We start from the raw sequence: 20,620 nt of genomic DNA on the forward strand, positions 1-20,620 counted from the left end.
ACACTCCCTAAAATGTCACTTTCGACCCCTGTAGATATCGTACATCTGCTCTGAGGAGGTGATGCAGAAGGACCAAATGTTTTGCCATTGTTTCCTCGGTGGTTCTGCTAGGGATGATTAATCCTCGTTTTAAGCCATAAGACGTTTAATGTATTTTAAAAGCCTGAGAAGAGTGACCAGCTAATGTGGTTTTGGTTGATAAACCTGTCACGCGTCTAACTTGTTTGTACTGAAGTATCCATCGCATTTATGTTAAACAACGTAGATGCAGACTAATTTCCCCTGAAACTGCTGTGCAGCTAATATACTGTAAATGTAGATCTGTTAGTTTTTGAATATATATTTTTCTAAATAACATCTCCTGTTTTCAGCATAAAGGAGAAACCGATGTAGAAGTTCTTTCTATTATTTATGTTGCTTGTTGTAATATCTTCTTTGCTTTGCCTGAAACCGATTTAAAATATTTAGTCAGTTAAAATGCAAATATCTCTTGTCGATAACGATCTCATTCCTGTGTGTGTGAGAAACAAAGGTCCCCATTGGTTTTTAGTCTCACCTTCTTGCTTGTAGGGTTCCTGTGGATCCAGGCTTTGTGTTTGCTGGTACAGTGGGTTCTAAGGTTTCTGATTTCTTTTGTTGTTTTTAATCATCTTGCAATTACATTTCTGTCAACTTGCTGCTATCTATATTAAACATAAATTATATAAATGTTCGGCCACTGAGGTTTTATTTAATGTTTTGGGTGTAAGTTATGCACATGCATGACTTTGGGATGAGCATATATGGATTCAGAAATGTGTGTAGAAATGTTTAGTTTTAGATGATACCATGCAGAAGCACCTGCCCTGACACAGCTAAAGACGTTGGTCTGTGACTGATGGATGGGGAGGTTTTTATGTAGTTTTCATGGAAGTATACACACTCCTATCGTCTTTTGAGATGATAAAATTCACCCACTTTGCTACAGCTTGTCTACAACTGAATGGCAGTTTTGCCCTAAGTGTCCCTCGTCCCAAGTGTTATCCCATTGACTCTTCTTGCGTTAAATGCCCCAGAACCTTAGAAATCTAACATCGGCCTGTGTTAAAAGCAAAAAAATGTTTTGAAATAAGTCATCAGATTCAGATCAACAACCAATTGATAATGGTTTTGCTTTACTTCGGTTGTTGAGAAATGTTCCCTCCTGTACTTTGCCTCACACAGACAGAAGACAAAGTAGTCTGTTTTTATTTCATTAGAGCTAAGAAACCCTACAGTTCATGTTGGATTTTGAATTGTGAAACTTCTATTCTGGATAAGGCCTTACTAACATTGATTGCCCACTTGATCAGTCAATCATCATCTACACCACTTATCCTTGGGGGGGGGGGGTCAATTCAATTCCTTTTATTTTGTATAGCCAAAAATCGCAAATGACAAATTTGCTTCAGAGGGCTTTACAGTCTGTACACATGCAACATCCTCTGTCCCGAAACCCTCACATCGGCACAGGAAAAACGAATAAAAAAAACCTTCAATGGGGAAAAAAGGGAAGAAACCTTAGGGAGAACGTCAGAGGAGGGATCCCTCTCCCGGGATGGACAGACTGCAATGGATGTCATGTGTACAGAATCAACAATGTAAAAGATGTACAATACATTCAACTCATCTAACAGAAATTATACAAGTAATTGCAAGTAGCAGAACAAGTGTACGGCAGGACCACCGGTCTGGGTCAATCCCAGTTAACATCAGACAAGAGGGGTACTGCATGTCTTTGGAACGAGGGGGGACGCCTCAAATACTCAAATATTCTATCCGGGTACCATCTGGACACAAATAAATTACAACCTCCATACCACAAGTCATTCTTTTCGTGATATGTAGATATGTAGATAATGTAGATATGTTTGAAATCTATTGCAGTATCGCTCTCTCTGTAGCGTTTACTAATTTCCGACAGTCAACGAAACACAAACGCAACTTCAAGTTCTCGCGTTTTCTCGACGTGTTCACGTGATTTGCTCTCTCAGCTCGCAGCAGCTTCAACATGGCCGACGAAAAGGCGCCGGACGGAGAGAAACTCAGCAAAAAGTGAGCTTATAATTTCCCTCCGTTACATGTTAACTTTTCGCGTGGTGGCATTTATATCGATTATGCGGTTGTTCGGAAGTTTTGACCGTTTCAATTTGGCTGTGAATTACGATAGAGTGTTGCATCAAGTAACAACATGATACCCAAGTGAGGGATACGTCCACGCGTCTGACACAGTAAACGCCTACACATCCCAGGATTCAGTTCGGTGCTGTATCTGGGACTTGTAGTCCTGGACATGAGCTGAACCCTATCACGATAGTGACTTTTTTAAATCTGTAAAACTACAAGATCCACAGTAGAATCTAGAAACGTTCTCCACATGTCTGTCGTGAAATCGTTTGCTATATTTTCCTTGCGTTCGCTATTAATCTTAACGTAGGATATATTCAATCATTTGACTCAGGGAGAGAACTTTGTTGTTGTATTATAAAGCTATAAAGCCGTCTCGACAACGCTTAATTAAAACCATGCTAATGTTAACCGTGTTGTCCTTCGTTGACTTTCCGTGGCGTTGACGTTACTCGCTAGCAGTCGCGTTTTTACGTTCTGTGAGACGCCCCAGCTAAAAGGGAAAGGAAAACTAATCTCAATTTAAAATATGGTGTCTTCTTCCGTTTTCCTTCCCACTTTACGTTAAGTGTCTTCATTTGTGCTGTGGCGAGGGTCCATGTCTCTATACAGTGCCTCTCTGGCCCCAGACAGCCAGTTATAGATGCTGCAAGCCACGTTGTCTGTCTATGTCCTCAGGTCTGTCCGCTGAGTAGCTCAGCATGCTGTGCCTGGTCAGGGCAGCCAGGCAGCAGCTGTGCCAGGCCTTTGGGCTCAGGGGGCAGTGGTTTAAATGTGCTGCCCCGTGTACAGAGGCAGTCTCGACTCATATTTACGGGATCCGTTGGAGAGGTGACAAAAGGTTGGTGGATTTCCATTCCAATGAGAAACACGACCAACCTTTTGTCATCAGAGAAAATATGATCCCCTATCCCCTTCTGCGTGTGTGTTTGTCTCCGTTATTAGTCAACGTAAACGTACAGTGTTGTTATGTTGGAAACTATATGTTTGTGTGCTCATATGTTTTGTTAAACCTTGTGAACATCCCAGCAGTGTTATCTGTTAATGAATCACTGACAGCAAACTACAATATCCAACCTTTTAACTTTGCTCTCTGCTTCCTCTTTCTTATCAGTGAGCTGAAGAGACGAATGAAAGCCGACAAGAAGGTGGCCGAAAAAGAAGCCAAGATCAAAGAGCAGTTGGACCAAAAGAAAGAATCCAACGACCAGGGAGCGCAAAATGCCTCTGGATTGGATGAGGAGACGCTCGACCCAAATGTAAGCTTTTTCTGTGTTGACTATAAATCAGAATTTTCTTGTACCCTTAACGTTTTTAACTTTTTGTATTAATGCAATATGTTTCCCTCTGATATAGCAATACTACAAGATCCGCACCCAGGCCATCCAGGAGCTGAAGGGCACAGCAGAGGACCCTTACCCCCACAAGTATCATGTCGACCTCTCACTCACAGGGTTCATCGAGAAATACAGTAACCTGCAGCCTGGAGATCAGCTGACAGACGTTGTTCTCAATGTCTCAGGTACCAGGATTGGTTTAAGATCATGCATTACTTTTTTCCATTTTCTATGTGGTTTAGCAGTAGATGCCCTATCAATGATGTTATTTGACTTGCAGGCCGCGTCCATGCCAAGAGGGCTTCTGGTGCCAAGCTCATTTTCTACGACCTGCGAGGAGAAGGCGTCAAGTTGCAAGTCATGGCAAACTCAAAGTACGGAGTACAAAGTTCAATATAGATCGTTTTATAGGCATCATGACTGCAGACCGATAAAGAGCTGCAAGTGTTTAAGTTAAACAGAAAATTATAAAACCTCTTGGAAGATTAAGCGTCCAGTGATTTCATTTCTGCATTTTTTCCCAACTTTTGTCAGGACCTACAAGTCTGAAGAGGCCTTTGCAGCAATCAACAACAAACTGCGTCGTGGCGATATCATCGGTGTCCGCGGCAACCCAGGGAAAACAAAAAAAGGAGAGTTGAGCATCATTCCCATCGAGATGACCCTACTATCGCCATGTTTGCACATGTTGCCCCACCTCCACTTTGGCCTCAAAGACAAGGTAATGCCCATTGGGATTAGACACTGATTTAGTGAACGACCAACTACACTGACTGTTGCTTCCGGAAGGGGAGGCAGTTTAGTGACTTTCACATGAGGTGACACGATTCCAAGTAAATTCTCTATTGCACATGCAATACTGGCAAAAAGACAAGGGAGTAAAGCTATAATTAATGTTAGAAGTTCAAATCCTTTGTGCTTAAGGATTCGAGTTTATCTAATGCAACCTGAAAGGTTTGTGGCTTTTTCAGAAATTCGGACCAGAGATTCTTCTTTCTGGTCTCTACAGAAAAAGAAGATTTGAATGAGGTGTTATTTTAGTTTACAGAATTTGCTCGTAATAGCTTGTGTTGAAGGAACAAAGTTACTAGTCGAGACAAAAGCAATGACGAGGCCTGTCACTATAGCTTTTTGTTGTGCGATTATTGCACAAAAATGTCTCAGAAATCTCGTTTTCAGACCACTTTATGCCACTGATTACATTATGACAATATAATGGCCTAATAATGCAAATATGCTCTTTCCCAGAACAAAAAACGTTTTATTCCTCAGAATATTCAGACATTAGATTCCGATTGTGAAAAAATATATCCTAAATAAATCAAATAAATAGTAAGCATCAGGGCAAAACATCGGGCTTAGTGTGATGCGGTAGGGTTTGAGAAAATGTGTTCATTGGAATGGCGCGCTGCGCAAGCCTTATGTCAAATGAATATAATGTAGCACCAAAAATTTGAATTTGTCAATATATTGATTATCGCGTCAGGCTTGATAACAATGACCAACAATGAAGCATTTTTTACCACTGTGTAATCTTTCTATCAAAGGAAACACGTTTCCGCCAGCGCTACTTGGATCTCATTCTCAATGACTACGTGAGGCAAAAGTTCATAACTCGCTCCAAAATCATCACATACCTGCGCAGCTTCCTGGACCAGCTGGGATTTTTAGAGGTAAGAGTTAACATCTCTACTTTATTTAGACATCCAATTAGACATTGTCTCACAAACTAATCAATTGAAAAAAAAATGTTTTTACGAGCTAGAGACTCAAAAGTAAAAGGGGTTTTATGATCCTGTAATAGTTTGTAGATTTGTTCCACATTTAAGGAACAGAGGATCATTCACTGTAGCTCTGCATAATCGCGTTTGCTTTTACTTTAGATCGAGACACCTATGATGAACATCATTCCTGGTGGAGCAGTGGCTCGTCCATTTGTTACTCACCACAATGAGCTGGATATGAACCTGTTCATGAGAATCGCACCAGAGCTCTACCACAAGGTAATATGCCTTTCATGTCTTCATCACTTTACGTTACATATGCCAAAATAATAATTCTGCATTTTAAACTTTTCCCTCAGATGCTTGTGGTTGGCGGACTAGACAGAGTGTATGAGATTGGTCGTCAGTTCAGGAATGAAGGCATCGATCTTACTCACAATCCAGAGTTCACCACCTGTGAATTCTACATGGCATATGCCGATTACCACGATTTGATGGAGATCACAGAGAAACTACTCTCAGGTAAGTCAAACACAGATAGCTGGCATAGTGAGAAATGGTTAAACCACTGAACATGTGAATGAACAACATGAAGATGGTGATTAGCCAGAAAACTCATCTGTCTTAAGATCCAACATGACTCGTTTAGTTTGTCTTTGTGACGGGTGTCTTTAAAAGTCCTTCTTGACAAAGTAGCTGACAGAACTTCTGTCTACTGACCCTTTGTTACAATTTGTCGTCATCAGTTCATTATTGTAATGCATGTAATAATGGGAGTCTCCATGGCATTCTCCCCCTTTCTCATCCTAGCTTTCACTTAAATGAAACTCAAAGCATGCAACTGTCTGGTCTGATGAAACGAGCAGTCCGATTAGCGACAACCGCAGGCTATTGACAGTAAAATGTCTATTTGGGTGGCATTAAAACTTGCTTCACGTATCAGGTCAATAATGAGCTTTTGAAATGATGAGCCATTTGAAAATACAATAGAGCACAGTTTCCTTTCAACGTCTTCTCAGATATGTCACAGGAAGGTTTCCTCTGAACAAATAGGAAAACGGCACTAGTTCACTCAATGCTAACTCAACGCTACCCTCTGCCTTAGGAATGGTGAAACACATCACTGGAGGATACAAGGTGGCGTATCACCCCGATGGCCCAGAGGGACAGGCCCAGGAGATTGACTTCACGCCGCCATTCAGAAGAGTGAGCATGACACGAGACCTGGAGAAGGTGATGGGAGTGAAGTTCCCTCCTACCGACAGCTACGACAGTGACGGTGAGAGTCTGAAAAAATGTTGGGATGCACGTTATGTGAGAAGACCACCGCCTTTAAAATGTGAGAGAAACGATTGTTCTTTTTTTCACATCTATATTTCCAATGTTTTTGTTCTAACAGCAGATTTTACTTTGTTTCTCTTACACTCTTCAGAGACTCGTAAGTTCTTTGACGACCTGTGTGCACAGAAAGGAGTTGAGTGTCCACAACCCAGAACCACTGCCCGCCTCCTCGACAAGGTGCTGCATCCATGAACATCGCCCTCTGTAGTAGTCTTCTTTGAGCATGAGGTCTTTGCTAAGACATTTTCCCCCCACAGTTGGTTGGAGATTTCCTTGAGGTCACCTGTATCAACCCCACTTTCATCTGTGAACACCCTCAAATCATGAGTCCCTTAGCAAAAGGGTGAGAAGCGTCTTGTTTCAACCTCAAAACGACCGTATGAAGTTCTCATGCTCCGGTTTATAGTGACACTTGATCTCTTACAGGCACAGAACACAGAAAGGCCTTACAGAGCGTTTTGAGCTCTTTGTGATGAAGAAGGAAGTCTGCAATGCTTACACTGAGTTGAATGATCCGATTAGACAGAGGGAGCTTTTTGAGCAGCAAGCAATGGTGTGTATAGAAGTATAAATATATATTTTTTCCTACTTGTACTTTTCACGCCTGAAAGGTTCAAGCTCTGTATGGTTACAGTGTGAGTAAATCATTTTTGTGGTGGATCTTTTTCAGGCGAAGGCCGAGGGCGATGATGAGGCCATGTTCATTGATGAGACCTTCTGCACAGCTCTTGAATACGGACTGCCACCGACTGCCGGCTGGGGGATGGGCATCGATCGTCTCGCCATGTTCCTCACTGACTCCAACAACATCAAGGTAAAGCTATCGAGAGAATCGTCATGCTGGCAGTCCTTTTCAACACCACAACAAAATAAATACAGTACACACGAGACACGAGAATGTTTTGACCACCAGTAGCGATTGGAAGCTGTTTTTCTAACTAGTGGGTCCCCTTTTGTTGGTCTGGTACACTCGTATCATGTCTGGCGGGCTGAGCAACATGTGGTGGGAATTTTTCTGAAATGCAAAGCAGTAGATGTGTTAAGTAGATTAAGCCGTGTCATTTTTAAGTTCTACATAAATATGCAGTACAAACAGTTTCATGGATGCAAGCTGAGACAACTTAGTGTGTCCCCAAAAGGATTTTAGGCTCTGTTCGGACTGAAAAACAGCGTGAAAACCCGTGATGAAAGGGACACAAGAACAACGCTTTAAAGCGATAACATCCAGAAAGCAAATTTCTTGCACCGTATGCACACGTACTTTAGCTGCCAACATCTGTCAGACAGGACGTGGGGGCTGTAAGAGTTTGCTCTTCTCTTGCAGGAGGTGCTGCTCTTCCCAGCTATGAAGCCTGACGACAACAAGGCAGCGCCTACAGAGGGCACCTCCGTCTAATGACAGGGCGGCTCCTACTATCTGCACCGTGGGGGAGGAACCTCTCCCTCCCTGTGGTCATCAGTGGGGCCGGCAGGTTTTTTGTTTTATCAATGTTGGTATTTGATCAGTCATGTGTGATCTGCTGTTGTATGAAAACTTGGATGAAATATTTTTAAATTTATTTTGAGATATTTCCCAGTATGCTTAATTCAAGCTACCAAATGCAGAGTAGATACACAAAATATTTAAGCTCAAGCCCCTGTGTTGTCATTAAATCTGTTTTGCCAGGTCTGCTTGTATATGAGAGGTTTGAGACTTGAGCTACACCACCAAGTCCATATTCCTCTGCCCGGAAATTAAAACATGGCTGACAAAATAAAGTCCAAATGAATAGTTGTCGTTTTCTCTCGTGTTTTCGGTCAGTTTACAGAACAACATTCAATGTTTAAGAGTTTACAGAATATGATTAAGATTTCGATGGCTTACAAAATTACAAAATATGTTCTGTACATAGAAACGACAGTTGAATAATTATCTACATGAATTAAAAGATTAAGTTATTCAGTGTTGGGGAGGAAATTCTTATCCCCTGGGAGGGAAAAAGCACATTACAACACTGTATGGAAGAAAATAATAAAGCACACTTTTATTCCAATATAGAAGGCTAGCTTTCATTAGGCTTTTGAAACTAAGTTTTTTTTTATTTAATGAGAAATTAGAAAATACTATACATGCTTTCTTATGTGTGTGTGTAGGTGTTGTCAAATGTCATGTGTTTTTTTCCCCCCACAATTATGGTTCTATTTATTGTAAAGTATCTGACCACATTATTTCACCCACTTGGCAGTATTTCCCAGTCCGATCCTTAAACCCAAATTTGCACTAAAGGCTGAACAACCCTTATCGGTGTTTGGGGAGTCAGAGTGAACGTCATATTACTCCAGTACTTTGGGATCAACCTCAAAATTGTTCTAGTTGAAGCAAGGTTTAAAATGTTAAATTAAATGCAAATTCCAGCATCAGGTGGTTATGTCCCACCATCTCGTTTTCAAAGCCATCTTTTTGCATGGGTGGAATTAACTACATACATTTAGTACTGTACTCTGTAAAGTTTTGTCATACTTTTATTGTCACTACATTTCAGAAGGAACCTTTATTTGACAGCTTCTTTACACATTTAAATTCTACATTAAAAAAAACATTGATCATCTTCTAATACAGCTATTTGAATAAAAGTATTTCAATTAAACGGTCTGAAAAGGCCACCTCTTTTATTTTTAAACTTTTAAGAAGCCATTTTGTACTTCTCCTCAAATATTTTTGATTGCAAGACCTTTACTTCTAAGAGGCCTCATTTGACTAAAGTAGAAGCTGTGAAGACATCCCCCGGGGGTGTCCCGTTCCTTTGATTACCGGGAGGAGGAAACGGTCTCAATCCTCGCGACCTAAAAGTCGCGTTTTAACCCGAGCTGAACCTCCCGCCCCCTCCGGCGCGAGTACGCAAACAGCGGGATGGTGCGCGCTCCCGCTGTCAAACGCAAGTTGCACCCGAGCCCGGACGTACACACACCCACGCAAAACACAGACACACACACACACACACTGACAGAAGATGGCGATGAGAGTGGCTCTACGATGCCTCTCTGCAAACTTTTCTCGCAGACCGCCTCAGCTCTGCTCGGCCGCGCGGACTCGCTTGCCGTGGAGGAGCGACTCCACGAGGACGCACGGCACCACCTCGGTCCTGTCCGCAGGTAAATAAATAAATGAACAAACAGAAGCAACAGAGCCGGGACGTTACGTACTAACATGCATTCCTGTAATGGTGCGAAACAACTCACGCTGATCGTTACTTCCTCTCGGACCGGAGGAGAGAAGTTGTTGTGGTATTTTTTACTCCGAAGTTGCTGTCAAGCACGAGAGGACTTTAGCAGCCGCGTGTTATGTTGTCTAATTACGCAAGGTTTTTGTTTGCCTCTATTTGATGACAATTGGGCGCGAGGGGCAGCAGCCAAATCCCGAGCTCCGAATTTGCCTTGTGTTGTGCGCTAAGTCAGAGGTCCCCAACCACAGGGCAGCGGACCGTCACCGGGCCGTGGCCCATTTGGTATCGGGTCACAGCACGGAAAGATTAGATTTTTTTCTGCAGGATTGATCTATCTTGAAAATTTACCGGATTCTCACCTAATTACTTTCTCTCCTCATTGCGCACGGCCACCAACGTGTTTGGGTTATTTAGTCTGATTATCCGCCACACCTTCAAGACCGGTCTGCAAAATATTTTGTGTGGAACCATGTGTGGAATGTGAAAATGAGAGCTTTAAACAAGCACTGTGATATTTAGAAAGATGTGAGGTCAACCCTACATTACAGCTGCAGTCTGCTTCCCTCCATCATGCACCAGCGTCTTGTACAGTTCCCAATCTGGTTCAAACCTGTCTTTGTATGCATGGTCTGATGCCAAGAGAAATTGTTAAGGCATTGTGATTCTTCCCTCAAGGTATTTTGAAGATGACAGCAGGAGGGTAGAATAAAAGCGTGCATACTGCAGATTTTATTTGACTTGCTGATTGCAGAAGCAACCTGATAACAACTTGTTATCTATCAAAGCACTGATGGGCAGGATCCCAAACTATGAGGATTTGGACTTGTTTTTTTTTAGATTGCCCCCATGGAACCTGTACACTGTAAATTCCCTCTTTCTCATTAAATGTACATCTTGTTGCATGAAAAATGTCCATTTCTGCCGCTTTGGTCCATAGTAAGATGTTCTTTCTGCTTTCACTCTGCCACCGCCCCCCCCCCCCCTTGCTGTCTGAAGCTAAATGATTTCCTTTGTTCCCTCCACAGCCCTAAAGTTCACAGAAAAGCACGAGTGGGTGCGAGTGGAAAGTGGAACCGTCACAGTTGGTATTAGCAATTATGCTCAGGTAGGTTGTTGAGTCGTGTTAAATCATTGGTTTATAGCACAATTGGTACAGTTTTACAGAGGGCAATATAGCAAAAATCGTGCTACCCTTATGGCTGGAATTCAGAACTGCCCTTCGTCCTCAACTATCTACTGCTTTATGGTTGATTGTGCAGAAAGTGAAGGACGTTCAAAACTCTAAATGACGGCAGGCGTGTTCTTGAACCTCCGTCTCCTGTCATTGCAAATGTAATATCTGGTTTAGATATTAAAAAACTATTTGTACGGTTAAATATTGATAGTCTTTCTTGGATCAGGATCTCTAATGTTCTCAGATACTCAGGTAGATTAGCTCAATATCAAGGGGAATGTTTTCAGACTGGAATGAACTTTGAGAAGAAATGTGATAGTGTGTTGAACTTTCATTATCTTTTTAAAGCTGGACTTTAAATGAAAAAGTCTACAGCCTATTGGAGCAAACAAGCAAGGAAACGGCTTCAGGCCACTAGTAGCTTTTTGTGGTTATTGAAAATATGAAGCTAAAAGTATAAAAATGACCATGTCAGTGTTCTGCAGTGCTTTAAAGCTTTCAAGTTTGCTGAAGCTTCAACAATTCTGGAGTCTTTTAATAGCTTCCTTATCTTAGACGGCTTGCTGTTAAAGCTAGAAATGTCTTGAATGGGAACATTTTGACATTACGTTTTTTCTGGGGCCGTGCTCCGACAGATTAATCCCAGCACATTCCCATCACCCAGTAGAGTTTGTTGCACTACTCACGATATTTAAGTCTCATGCTTCAAATTCCCCAATCAACTGTGCTACTGCCCAGCTCATTTCTGATGCAAGTACAATGTATCGGGCTATGTCAGCATATTTCAACATCGCCATCCCAGTCTTGTGTTTCAGTCAGAATTGTATGCAAAACTTCGATTACTTATTTTACTCACTTTATATACTTCTTTTTGTATAAAAATGCTGTTCTATCACTTTAGGAAGCATTAGGTGATGTGGTGTACTGTGGACTCCCTGAAGTTGGCCAAAGACTTGAACAGTTGGGTAAGAACCTTAAACACACGGCACATTTCTGAAAGTAATTTGAGAAATGAGACGTGTGTGTGTGTATTGTAGAGGAGTTTGGGGCCTTGGAAAGCGTAAAGGCAGCCAGTGAGCTGTACTCACCCCTGGCAGGCGAAGTGACTGAAATCAACACAGCGCTGGCAGACAATCCTGGACTTGTGAATAAAGCCTGTTATGAGGAGGGTAAGCGTCTCGCAGTCTGTCTTTCTTCTCTAGTACATTTCTCTCAGCGCATTTGTTGCCAAGATAGCTGAAAAGTTGCCAAACTAGAACACTTATTCATGAGAGCATTAAAATATAATTTTCAGGGTGGCTTATCAAGATGACGATGGAACAGCCTGCAGAACTTGACGGCCTCATGGATCAAGCTGCGTATGATTCATTTATTAAGTCACTTGAAGCATAAATGGACAAACACTGTGTTGTTTTTATAATGTAACTGCAGTCAAAGATTAGTAGGCTGGGTTACTAACATATTGTGTGGCAATTATTTATTTTGGTACTGAAATTGTGTTATCAAAATAATGAAAATAAATTCTCAGTAATCTCTACGGTTAGTTCTGTTTAGCTACTAGCCCGACAAAAGGGCTCTTAATCTCCAGATCAGTGGATACCCTTGTTTCTAATGTATCGGTACAAAGAATCTGCAAAGTGATTGTAAGAGCCTTGTCACATCAATAAAATTTGGTCCTCTCAACCATGTGATTCTTATATTCATTTATTTTTTGTATATTATCTTGTATAATTGTATACATAAAATTACCCTTGTCTGAAAACTTACTTCCAGCTCTAAAGTAGAAGCATTGTGTTGATGATGACACAAACTCGCACAGAGAGAAAGACAATGCAACTTCAGCTTCAACAGAAGGTCATGCAAAGTGTCTGAAGGCATGTTCATATTGTGTTGCTCTATATGTGCTGCTTCTTTTTGCTTGATTAAGCTCCACACACCTGGACCTTTGCCCTGTGTGAAAAATGGCAGAGTTTGCAGTTGTTCAATGATTAATGAAGTGGGGAAAAGAAACTGCACTGGCTGAAAATGCATAAACAAGAGCAGTTATTTACTTAAACTGAGTAATTGAAGTATGTAATTTGATAACATTTTAAATAAACTTTAAGACAGATAGTTTTACCTTTTGAGCAAATTATCTTCATAAATTCCTCTTTAAAGAGAAGGACCTATTTGAGTACAATCCAACTTGACCTGTCCACCTGATATCTTTCCCCAAAATAACAAAACAAAAAACGGTTAAAAAAAAAGTTGTTTTTACTTAATATGACACCATTGCGCAATTCAACGTGATTTAGGCATATAATTATCTTTCTGAATGTCCGGTTTTTGGTTCACGCAGAGATACGAGTCCAGACAAGTTCGAGCATAGACGAAGCAAACACAAAATAAAAAATGTCATGAGATTAATAAAGATTCTGTCATTAGATGACCTTGACTACTTCTTTTTACAGATTGTGCTATGGGCTTTATCATTAAATATCAATAACTTTGAATAATCTATAGCATCGGAAGTAGGGTGCGAGACAAAAGCGTTTTTTCATCCCATGACAGTGCTGTCCTCTTCTGATTTATGCTATTAATTAACATTCAACAGAAGGGAGTGTTTTTTGCATGTGGTCATGAATCCAGACACAGGATACAAGTTTGTACGTGTTCACTATATGTCATTGCCTTAATGATGGGTTGTGAGAAACTGGTGAGAAACCGGTTATAGATATTTTAATTCTCCCCACTCCTACCTTCCAAAAACATGATACATATCAAACATGTATTATAGTCCTTCTCAAATATTGTTAAAAAATATAAATATTTTACTAACTTACTCATAGCTACCCCCGTCTCCCATGGAGTAATTTTCTTTTTCTGCTGGCTGGCACAAAATAATCGTTATTCTAATTGGAAGCCGTTACATTGCCAGTATTCAAGACACCGCTGGCTGCTGGTGGAGGGCGAGAGCCCCGCAACCAGTGGCACAAAGTGACGAAATCGTGAAATACTCCCATGGACCATTTAACTTCATCAATTTTAAGTTCATAAATGTGAATGTATAAAAAACACAAATATCTTACAATCGATTGAATAATTAGAATATATTGATACTGTCACGCTAGCATACGTAGGAGTTTGACGTTTTCCTGCATTTTGACAAAGTGGATTGAAAAGTGATGTTTACATGCTTACTTAATTTTAAACGAAATACTTCCTTCTGTGTACTGTTAAAACGTAATTCAAGGTTTTCCTCCATAATCTGTATCAGAACGTCTTCACGCAGTCGTGCACTGCATATTGATCTATTTGTTAAGATACAGTGAACATCAAAAGAGGGAAAATATAGATTTTTAGACTTATTTTACAATGATTTAATTGTATAGTTCCTATTGTTCAATATACCAATGGTTACGTTTTACTTTGGCGCCGATGTTCTTTGAGGGGATATTTCTCATTTATATACTCTTTGTTTACTTCTGTTCGCTCATTGGCTGTTTGACGGATATCCCACAATCCACCGCTTTGCAACTTCCTTTTTCCTTTCGGCCATTTTCCTCCCTACAAGGTACGATACTTTTTTCTCCACATTTACTAACGTAATCTCCTTTAATCCTTGTTATTTTGTAGGTATATATTAATTTCGATCACAACCTGAGGTAGAGCGTGCTGTGACCTTTGAAATAAGATGATTATTGCCTTAAGATTTCCGTGGTAAATTGCTGAAGAACATCCGTATAATGAGTGATCCCTGGTCGAGTAATGTTTGTGTGTGACAAACTGTTAGAGGCCAAACTATGGCTCCATATTAAAATACGGCTTACATGAAATACAATTCAGCACACCTAATGGATACCGAAGTGTCAAGGACGAGTTATCATCTGTTCCAGCCTTTTCATGCAGGAATCATGCGACTGGTATCAAATCATTCGCTAACCTCGCTACCCTGCTAGCTTAGCATCGCGCTTGTAGCTTCAGGTCGCCACGGTGTGCCGGCATGACATGATGCTCATGTCCGTGTGCAATGCTCTGTTGCAGGGTAGTAGGCAGCCATGGCCCCCAGCCGGAATGGAATGCTCCTTAATCCTCACTTCCACAAAGATTGGCAGAAAAGAGTGCGCACCTGGTTCAACCAGCCAGCCAGGAAGATCCGCAGGTGAGAACTGTCTGCACGTCCCAGTAGAATAGAAAACTAATAAATATCCGATTTGGTTAAATGTAATGCGTACGCTGCCTTCATTTTCTTTACACTGACATTTAGTAATGGATAACAACCTGAAGGAGGGCTACAAACTATTATAATATTTGTTATGATTCTTAAAGGCGTGTACCGTGTTAAATGTCAGTGAACTAAGATCTCTCAAGCCATTTTACTCTTGTATTAACAATATATTCAGTGTAAGGTTTTTTTGTTTGCGATAATGTTTTGATGTGACTGCATGATTTTGAGGGTTGTATGTGAACACATGACTTTAATGTCATCTGGAGTACATAGTCTTTACATATTAGTCATACCACAGACTATTACTTGTGCCTTTCTAGGACCAACTGACATGTTACTGATAAGGATGTCTCTTTCTTTAGGCGAAAGGCTCGTCAGGTTAAGGCCCGTCTCATTGCTCCACGTCCAGTCGGTGGTCCATTGAGGCCTCAGGTCAGGTGTCCCACAATCAGATACCACACTAAGGTCCGTGCCGGACGTGGCTTCACGCTGGAGGAACTCAAGGTAAGACCTTATAGTTTGTTGGTAGTATTACATGCAGGAATAATCAACGCCGCTCTTAACCATTCATACTGGGAACTAAATAACTAAGTTGACATAGTGTGTGCTTTTAGAAACTGGTTTGTCAGCATGAACTAAACTCAGCAATTCCATTGAGCACATGGAGACCTGTTGATCACAATAATCTGATGAATCATGCATCCCACCCACTAGATAAACTCTGTAGCTGTAGCAAAATGGCTGCTTCAAGAGTATTTTTGCCAAACTCTACCTACCATTTCTCCCCGGTACTTGGCTGCTGTGGGAGAACGGTTAAATGACTGTTGATGTGCATCACCCAAGAGCATGGGGTTTTCTCACAACAAGTAGGCTCACAGAAGCGTACTAGTGAGGTGTGGATTTATTGGTTGGCCTGTGTAGTTAAAGCTTATACACAGAACTGTGGTGTTGGAACTCATTCTTGGTAATGAGTGATTCCAATAACTGGTTGTATTGAATTTGTAGAGGGCAACAAATGCCCATGATGAAGTAAATGCACAATACACATCCTGAGTTTCATCCTCCACATTAGCGGTATAATCTGAGCAACATAACATACTGAAAAATGTCCTGCTTGTTATATGGTGGCACATATTATAGATATTTCTTTGAACTGAGACTCTGGGATCAGTTTAAGTGTTGAATCATTATTGGTTGTAATTGTATTAATATCAATTGGCACATACAAGTAGTTTGGCCTTGTCAATGCTGTTTAATTAAAATGTGCCATCAATGCGCAGCTGTAAGCCTGTAGTTGCAATAGAAATGAGCATAAAGTTCCAGGGCTAGCCTGCCATCGACAGATGTGTTGAGAAATATAAACCATGCCACAGCGGTCAGATGATGAGAAAACTCCGGAATCTCTGTATTTTCTTGATGAATACTTTGAACCCTTATATCTGATGACTGCTGTTTATTACTCAAAATGAAAAATAAATACGGCGTCTTATCAGGTTTAACCCTTCCTATTGTGCTGTGTTCACCCTATAGGCAGCAGGCATCCACAAAAAGACCGCTCGCACCATCGGCATTGCTGTTGACTCGCGCCGCCGCAACCGCTCCACAGAATCTCTACGTGCCAACGTACAGCGTCTGAAGGAGTACCGCTCCAAGCTCATCCTGTTCCCCAGGAAGGCTTCTGCTCCCAAGAAGGGAGACAGCACTGTAAGTTACTTTTTCAGATTGTTCAGTGGAACTTGAACATTTGAAATAAAACTTATTAAATTTAATTTTAACGTTTCTAAACACGGTACAGATTAGTCTCCCACAAAGCTTTGCTCTTATCAAGTTAAATTAGTGGCTACTCAGCCAGTCAGTTGGAATTTAATGGAATATTATCATCAGATCTGTTGTCAAAAGTTATTTGATTTCATGGGATGAGAAGTCGCCTCACGAAAGTGATGAAACACTTGTTAACGTTTAAATTTAATTCAAATGTGACAAGAAATTCACAACTCTGGTGATGAGTTTGAGGTTTCTTGTTAATTACCCAACTGATAAAATCATTAAAGACCTGTTTCAGAAACTGACAGTTGGGACTTAACAATGGAGACAGAAGGCCAAAGACTGCACCTGTACTCTTTATAAGTTAAAATTACCATGGTTTCTTTTTGAGTCATTTTAAATCACCCAATTGCTGGTGAGGGCGAAGTGTTAATCAGCCTCACAGCTCCCCTTGGTGTGTAATATGGATGCTTTTACATTTCAATGAAGAATTAACATTTTGTCTTTTTCAGGAGGAGGAACTCAAGATGGCCACTCAGCTTCCTGGTCCAGTCATGCCCATCAAAACAGTAAGTCTTTTCCCTAAAGAGTTCATTGGCAACCAACACTTTGTTTTACATGAACAGTCAGATGATGAAAAAAACTCCGGAATCTCTGTATTTCTTTGATGATACACTTGAACCTTTTATTTCTGATGACTGCTCTGAAAAATATATTATATATATATAAAATATATTTGGGTCTGTCAGCATTACATTGGCTGCATTTTGTTGGATATATAATTATTATGCATAGTGTGAAAAATCCCTCACATGATTGTCTTTTTGTTCTCCCAGGTGTACAAGAAGGAGAAGGCTCGGGTTATCTCTGAGGATGAGAAGAACTTCAAGGCGTTCGCCAGCCTGCGTATGGCCCGCGCTAATGCGCGTCTCTTCGGCATCCGTGCCAAGAGAGCCAAGGATGCTGCAGATCAGGACGTGGAAAAAAAGAAGTAAAAATGGTCTCTATGGAACTTTGCAAAATAAAGCGTTAAAAAGATCAATGTGTGTTGTGAATATAAGCTCAAGTCAAAGATGCAAAATGTTGATTAAATGAAGCTGATCAGGTAATACATTTACAGCATTTTTGTATCTTACAACTTTTAACGGGTGTGTCAAAACATTTTTTGGTTCATCTTGAATGACCGGAATGCCAGAGATCTTGGCCATTACCCTTCACTTTGGTAGCAGGGGGCATAGAAAACAAAACACTGAGGACAAATGGCATTTTAGGCGCAAAGCTGGTGACTTAAAGCCCAAAATGAATATACCTCTACGGAGCGATTCACCGGTGTGAAGGACTACAGTGAATTGAGGGGTTTTTGCACAGGGTTCAGTCACTTTAAAAGATTTGATCTCTGGACTGCTGTTGCGAGGGAATTCTTAAGTGGTTGGTACACATGATGTGAATCCATTTTGTTCAAATTTGGGGCAGTAGGGGGCAATAGAGTCTCAAGAAATGTAGTGCAATAGAGTCTCAAGAAATGTAGTGCATTAATGGAGTCCTACCAGCAAAGCAAGGTGTATTGACTAAAATTGAGGAATTATCAATCCTCAATTTTTAAAGTTAAGTTGAAGGTAGCAACCTGCTGTATCTCTCCTTAGTGTACTATTAAAGTTTTCATACAGGATGTTATGTGCAGGCAGACCTGATGCCTGAATGCCCATCAGGTCTGCCTGCACATAACATCCTGTATGAAAACTAAAGCTAATCTTTGCTCTGTAAAATAAATGCCTTAATTTAATACTTATCAATACGTAGTTCACATGCTACCTTCTACACCAGCAAATATAATCATCACCATGACAACGAAGAATCAGGGCATTTATAAAGTGTGGGCTTATGTTAAGCCTCCTGTTGCATTCTGATCAATGACTAAGTATAAAGTTGCCTAATTCATGCGCAGAGAAACCATTCAAATGCATAAAATATCCACTTCCACTAATTATCCCCAATCAGACACAGACTGACAAACTCTAGATGGGGTGAGACAACGTCCTTGTCTGTGTCTCCTTTACTGTCTGCCTGAACCCAAATAAATAATTCAGTTAATGAAGGTGAGTGGACAGTCGAGACATTTTGGAGCATCTGGGCCGATTGATGATATGGCTGAAATGGAAACTCGAGTAGATGGTTCTGTTTATCCTGGGGTGAGGAACTGCCAAATAATCTGTTCACACATTCACAAAACAGGAAACTGGATTTTGAAAAACATTTAGTTTAAATCAAAATGAATAGCCCCTCCCACATTTCATTTGTCAGCCATGTAGTTGCATTTGTCGGATGATAAACTACATATAACTATCAATCAATATTACATGTGATGTGTTTAAAAGGTTTGAATTTGTTAGTTTCGATAAGGAGTGGGTTAGAGTAATCCAATGGATATGAGAAAATACCTATTTACAGCTGAAAAGAGTTGGTTAATCAACATTTAAACTGAGAGAAAACAAATGGGCAACAAATTTGATGATTGACCCTTTGTGTCCGTCATCCCACGTTCAACATCCTCTGGTTATTGCTTTTCAAATATTCCACTGCCCAACTGAAATCAATGAAGTTGTATGAACGCGGTATCAGTTCCACTCCTGTGACGTATCGTGTGTATCAGGTTTATACGTAAGAAGGGAAAGGAGATCTCTGTACTTTTACAGAGGTCACTACAGCAAATACAATAAGCTGTTCTTTGTGGTCGAGTCTTCTGAAACACAAGCCCAGTGATTGATTACCCTTAAAAGGGAAATACTGGAATGGATAGGGTTTTCTTGAAAATAATGAAAAAACCTAAATGTTATGCGTTTAAATACTTCTCCTCTAGGGAGCTGCTGATGGAAAATTGGATGATGTTATACCAACAATGTGAGGGACGACGTTCCATTGGAACAGACCCTTTCATTGGGGTTATTGCTCAATGTGCGGTCAGTGACGGGACAGAAACAGGGCAGATGTGAATAGATGACCCATGTGTAAATGCAGGGACGGTCCCATGAGGTGCTGAACCACAGCAGCAGCAGCAGCAGAAGCAGATGGCTGTTGTTTGGAGCTGTGGCGTAAGAGGACTCAGGTGTGAGCCCCAAAGCAGACACTGCCTACTTACCCTAAATGCACATGGAAGAAGAGGCAGTGGGGTGGATCAGAAACTGCAGGAGAGAGCATGACTTTAGGGGATGGCCATGTCAGAGAGCCTGTCTTCTTGTTACTTTAGTTGAAAGAGTGACGCTGAAATTGATGTGGTCTTTGTGTCGTTTGGTGTCCAAGTTGCCCAGTTGCTTAACAGAGCAGATAATTAAAAAGCAGGGCGCCAAATGTTGTATTTTTCGATCTGTCTGGATCATTTTATGCACCTGCCTGCCCGCAAGTTAATTTTGCCCTCTGAAATGGCTCGACACTCAGAGAGACAGTTGTGGTAATGCAATGAACGCTCTGATGGAAATAATGTTGTTTCTGTCTGAAGGACATGAAGAAATCCTGAAATCTCAAAGCCTCCAGGCATTCAAGGCCATAAGAGTTGCAGTCGAAATTCCTATTAACATAAAGTGCACTTAAATCACTCAAGGTGCTCTTTAACAGTCAAAACCAAGTGTTTCTTTTCTGTTTCACACTGAATTCTGGGAAGAACAAATTGGATAATTTAGTCTATTCTTTAGCTGCTGTGGCTTTTGTGGCCTCTGCTTTTGTTTAGCAGA

The 20,620-nt window shown here is 40.9% G+C and overlaps 3 protein-coding genes and 2 non-coding genes across 7 annotated transcripts in view; all 5 read left to right on the top strand.

Moving 5' to 3' along the window:
- The first annotated feature begins 1,932 nt into the window (after positions 1–1,932).
- Positions 1,933–8,321, top strand: kars1 (lysyl-tRNA synthetase 1). Of its 2 annotated transcripts, XM_037490735.2 has the most exons (15): positions 2,002–2,073; positions 2,824–2,986; positions 3,260–3,404; positions 3,502–3,667; positions 3,763–3,856; positions 4,017–4,203; positions 5,030–5,155; positions 5,366–5,485; positions 5,566–5,728; positions 6,312–6,485; positions 6,639–6,724; positions 6,805–6,890; positions 6,974–7,100; positions 7,218–7,361; positions 7,872–8,321. In XM_037490735.2, exons 2-15 carry the CDS (start codon positions 2,847–2,849, stop codon positions 7,941–7,943), a joined length of 1,830 nt encoding a protein of 609 aa, XP_037346632.2. In that variant the 5' UTR covers positions 2,002–2,073; positions 2,824–2,846; the 3' UTR covers positions 7,944–8,321. The 2 variants fall into 2 exon arrangements, with proteins under 2 accessions (XP_037346641.2, XP_037346632.2); XM_037490744.2 differs by lacking the exon at positions 2,824–2,986 and having other exon boundaries at positions 1,933–2,073.
- A 1,117-nt stretch (positions 8,322–9,438) lies between these two features.
- On the top strand, positions 9,439–12,626 carry gcshb (glycine cleavage system protein H (aminomethyl carrier), b). Its single transcript, XM_037490757.2, has 5 exons — positions 9,439–9,679; positions 10,776–10,855; positions 11,826–11,889; positions 11,962–12,093; positions 12,219–12,626. The coding sequence occupies exons 1-5, from the start codon at positions 9,538–9,540 to the stop codon at positions 12,314–12,316; spliced, it is 516 nt and encodes a 171-aa protein (XP_037346654.1). The 5' UTR covers positions 9,439–9,537; the 3' UTR covers positions 12,317–12,626.
- Positions 12,627–14,349: 1,723 nt separating this feature from the next.
- The window catches only part of rpl13 (ribosomal protein L13), a 321,135-nt gene continuing 314,864 nt past the window's right edge, over positions 14,350–20,620 (top strand). For both annotated transcript variants that reach the window (XM_037454293.2, XM_062561766.1), the window contains exons 1-6: positions 14,350–14,477; positions 14,948–15,065; positions 15,494–15,635; positions 16,662–16,835; positions 17,408–17,464; positions 17,732–17,922. In XM_037454293.2, coding sequence (XP_037310190.1) covers positions 14,962–15,065; positions 15,494–15,635; positions 16,662–16,835; positions 17,408–17,464; positions 17,732–17,890 — 636 coding nt within the window. In that variant the 5' untranslated portion in view covers positions 14,350–14,477; positions 14,948–14,961 and the 3' untranslated portion in view covers positions 17,891–17,922. The remainder of the gene's footprint in view (positions 14,478–14,947; positions 15,066–15,493; positions 15,636–16,661; positions 16,836–17,407; positions 17,465–17,731; positions 17,923–20,620) is intronic.
- Positions 16,513–16,592, top strand: LOC119199730 (small nucleolar RNA MBII-202). The gene has a single exon (XR_005114908.1). It is a non-coding gene; the product is annotated as a small nucleolar RNA MBII-202 (small nucleolar RNA).
- Positions 17,528–17,611, top strand: LOC119199741 (small nucleolar RNA MBII-202). The gene has a single exon (XR_005114919.1). It is a non-coding gene; the product is annotated as a small nucleolar RNA MBII-202 (small nucleolar RNA).

Source organism: Pungitius pungitius, chromosome 4, assembly GCF_949316345.1.
Source record: "Pungitius pungitius chromosome 4, fPunPun2.1, whole genome shotgun sequence".
NCBI classification, from domain to species: Eukaryota; Metazoa; Chordata; class Actinopteri; order Perciformes; family Gasterosteidae; genus Pungitius; species Pungitius pungitius.

Coding starts and splice junctions, on each gene's coding strand:
- kars1 (XM_037490735.2), top strand. CDS start 2,847: ATGCTGTGCCTGGTCAGGGCAGCCAGGCAGCAGCTGTGCCAGGCCTTT. Junction 5,486..5,565: donor CACCAGAGCTCTACCACAAG/GTAATATGCCTT, acceptor CTTTTCCCTCAG/ATGCTTGTGGTTGGCGGACT. Junction 6,725..6,804: donor CTGCCCGCCTCCTCGACAAG/GTGCTGCATCCA, acceptor TTCCCCCCACAG/TTGGTTGGAGATTTCCTTGA.
- gcshb (XM_037490757.2), top strand. CDS start 9,538: ATGGCGATGAGAGTGGCTCTACGATGCCTCTCTGCAAACTTTTCTCGC. Junction 10,856..11,825: donor GTATTAGCAATTATGCTCAG/GTAGGTTGTTGA, acceptor CTATCACTTTAG/GAAGCATTAGGTGATGTGGT. Junction 12,094..12,218: donor TAAAGCCTGTTATGAGGAGG/GTAAGCGTCTCG, acceptor TATAATTTTCAG/GGTGGCTTATCAAGATGACG.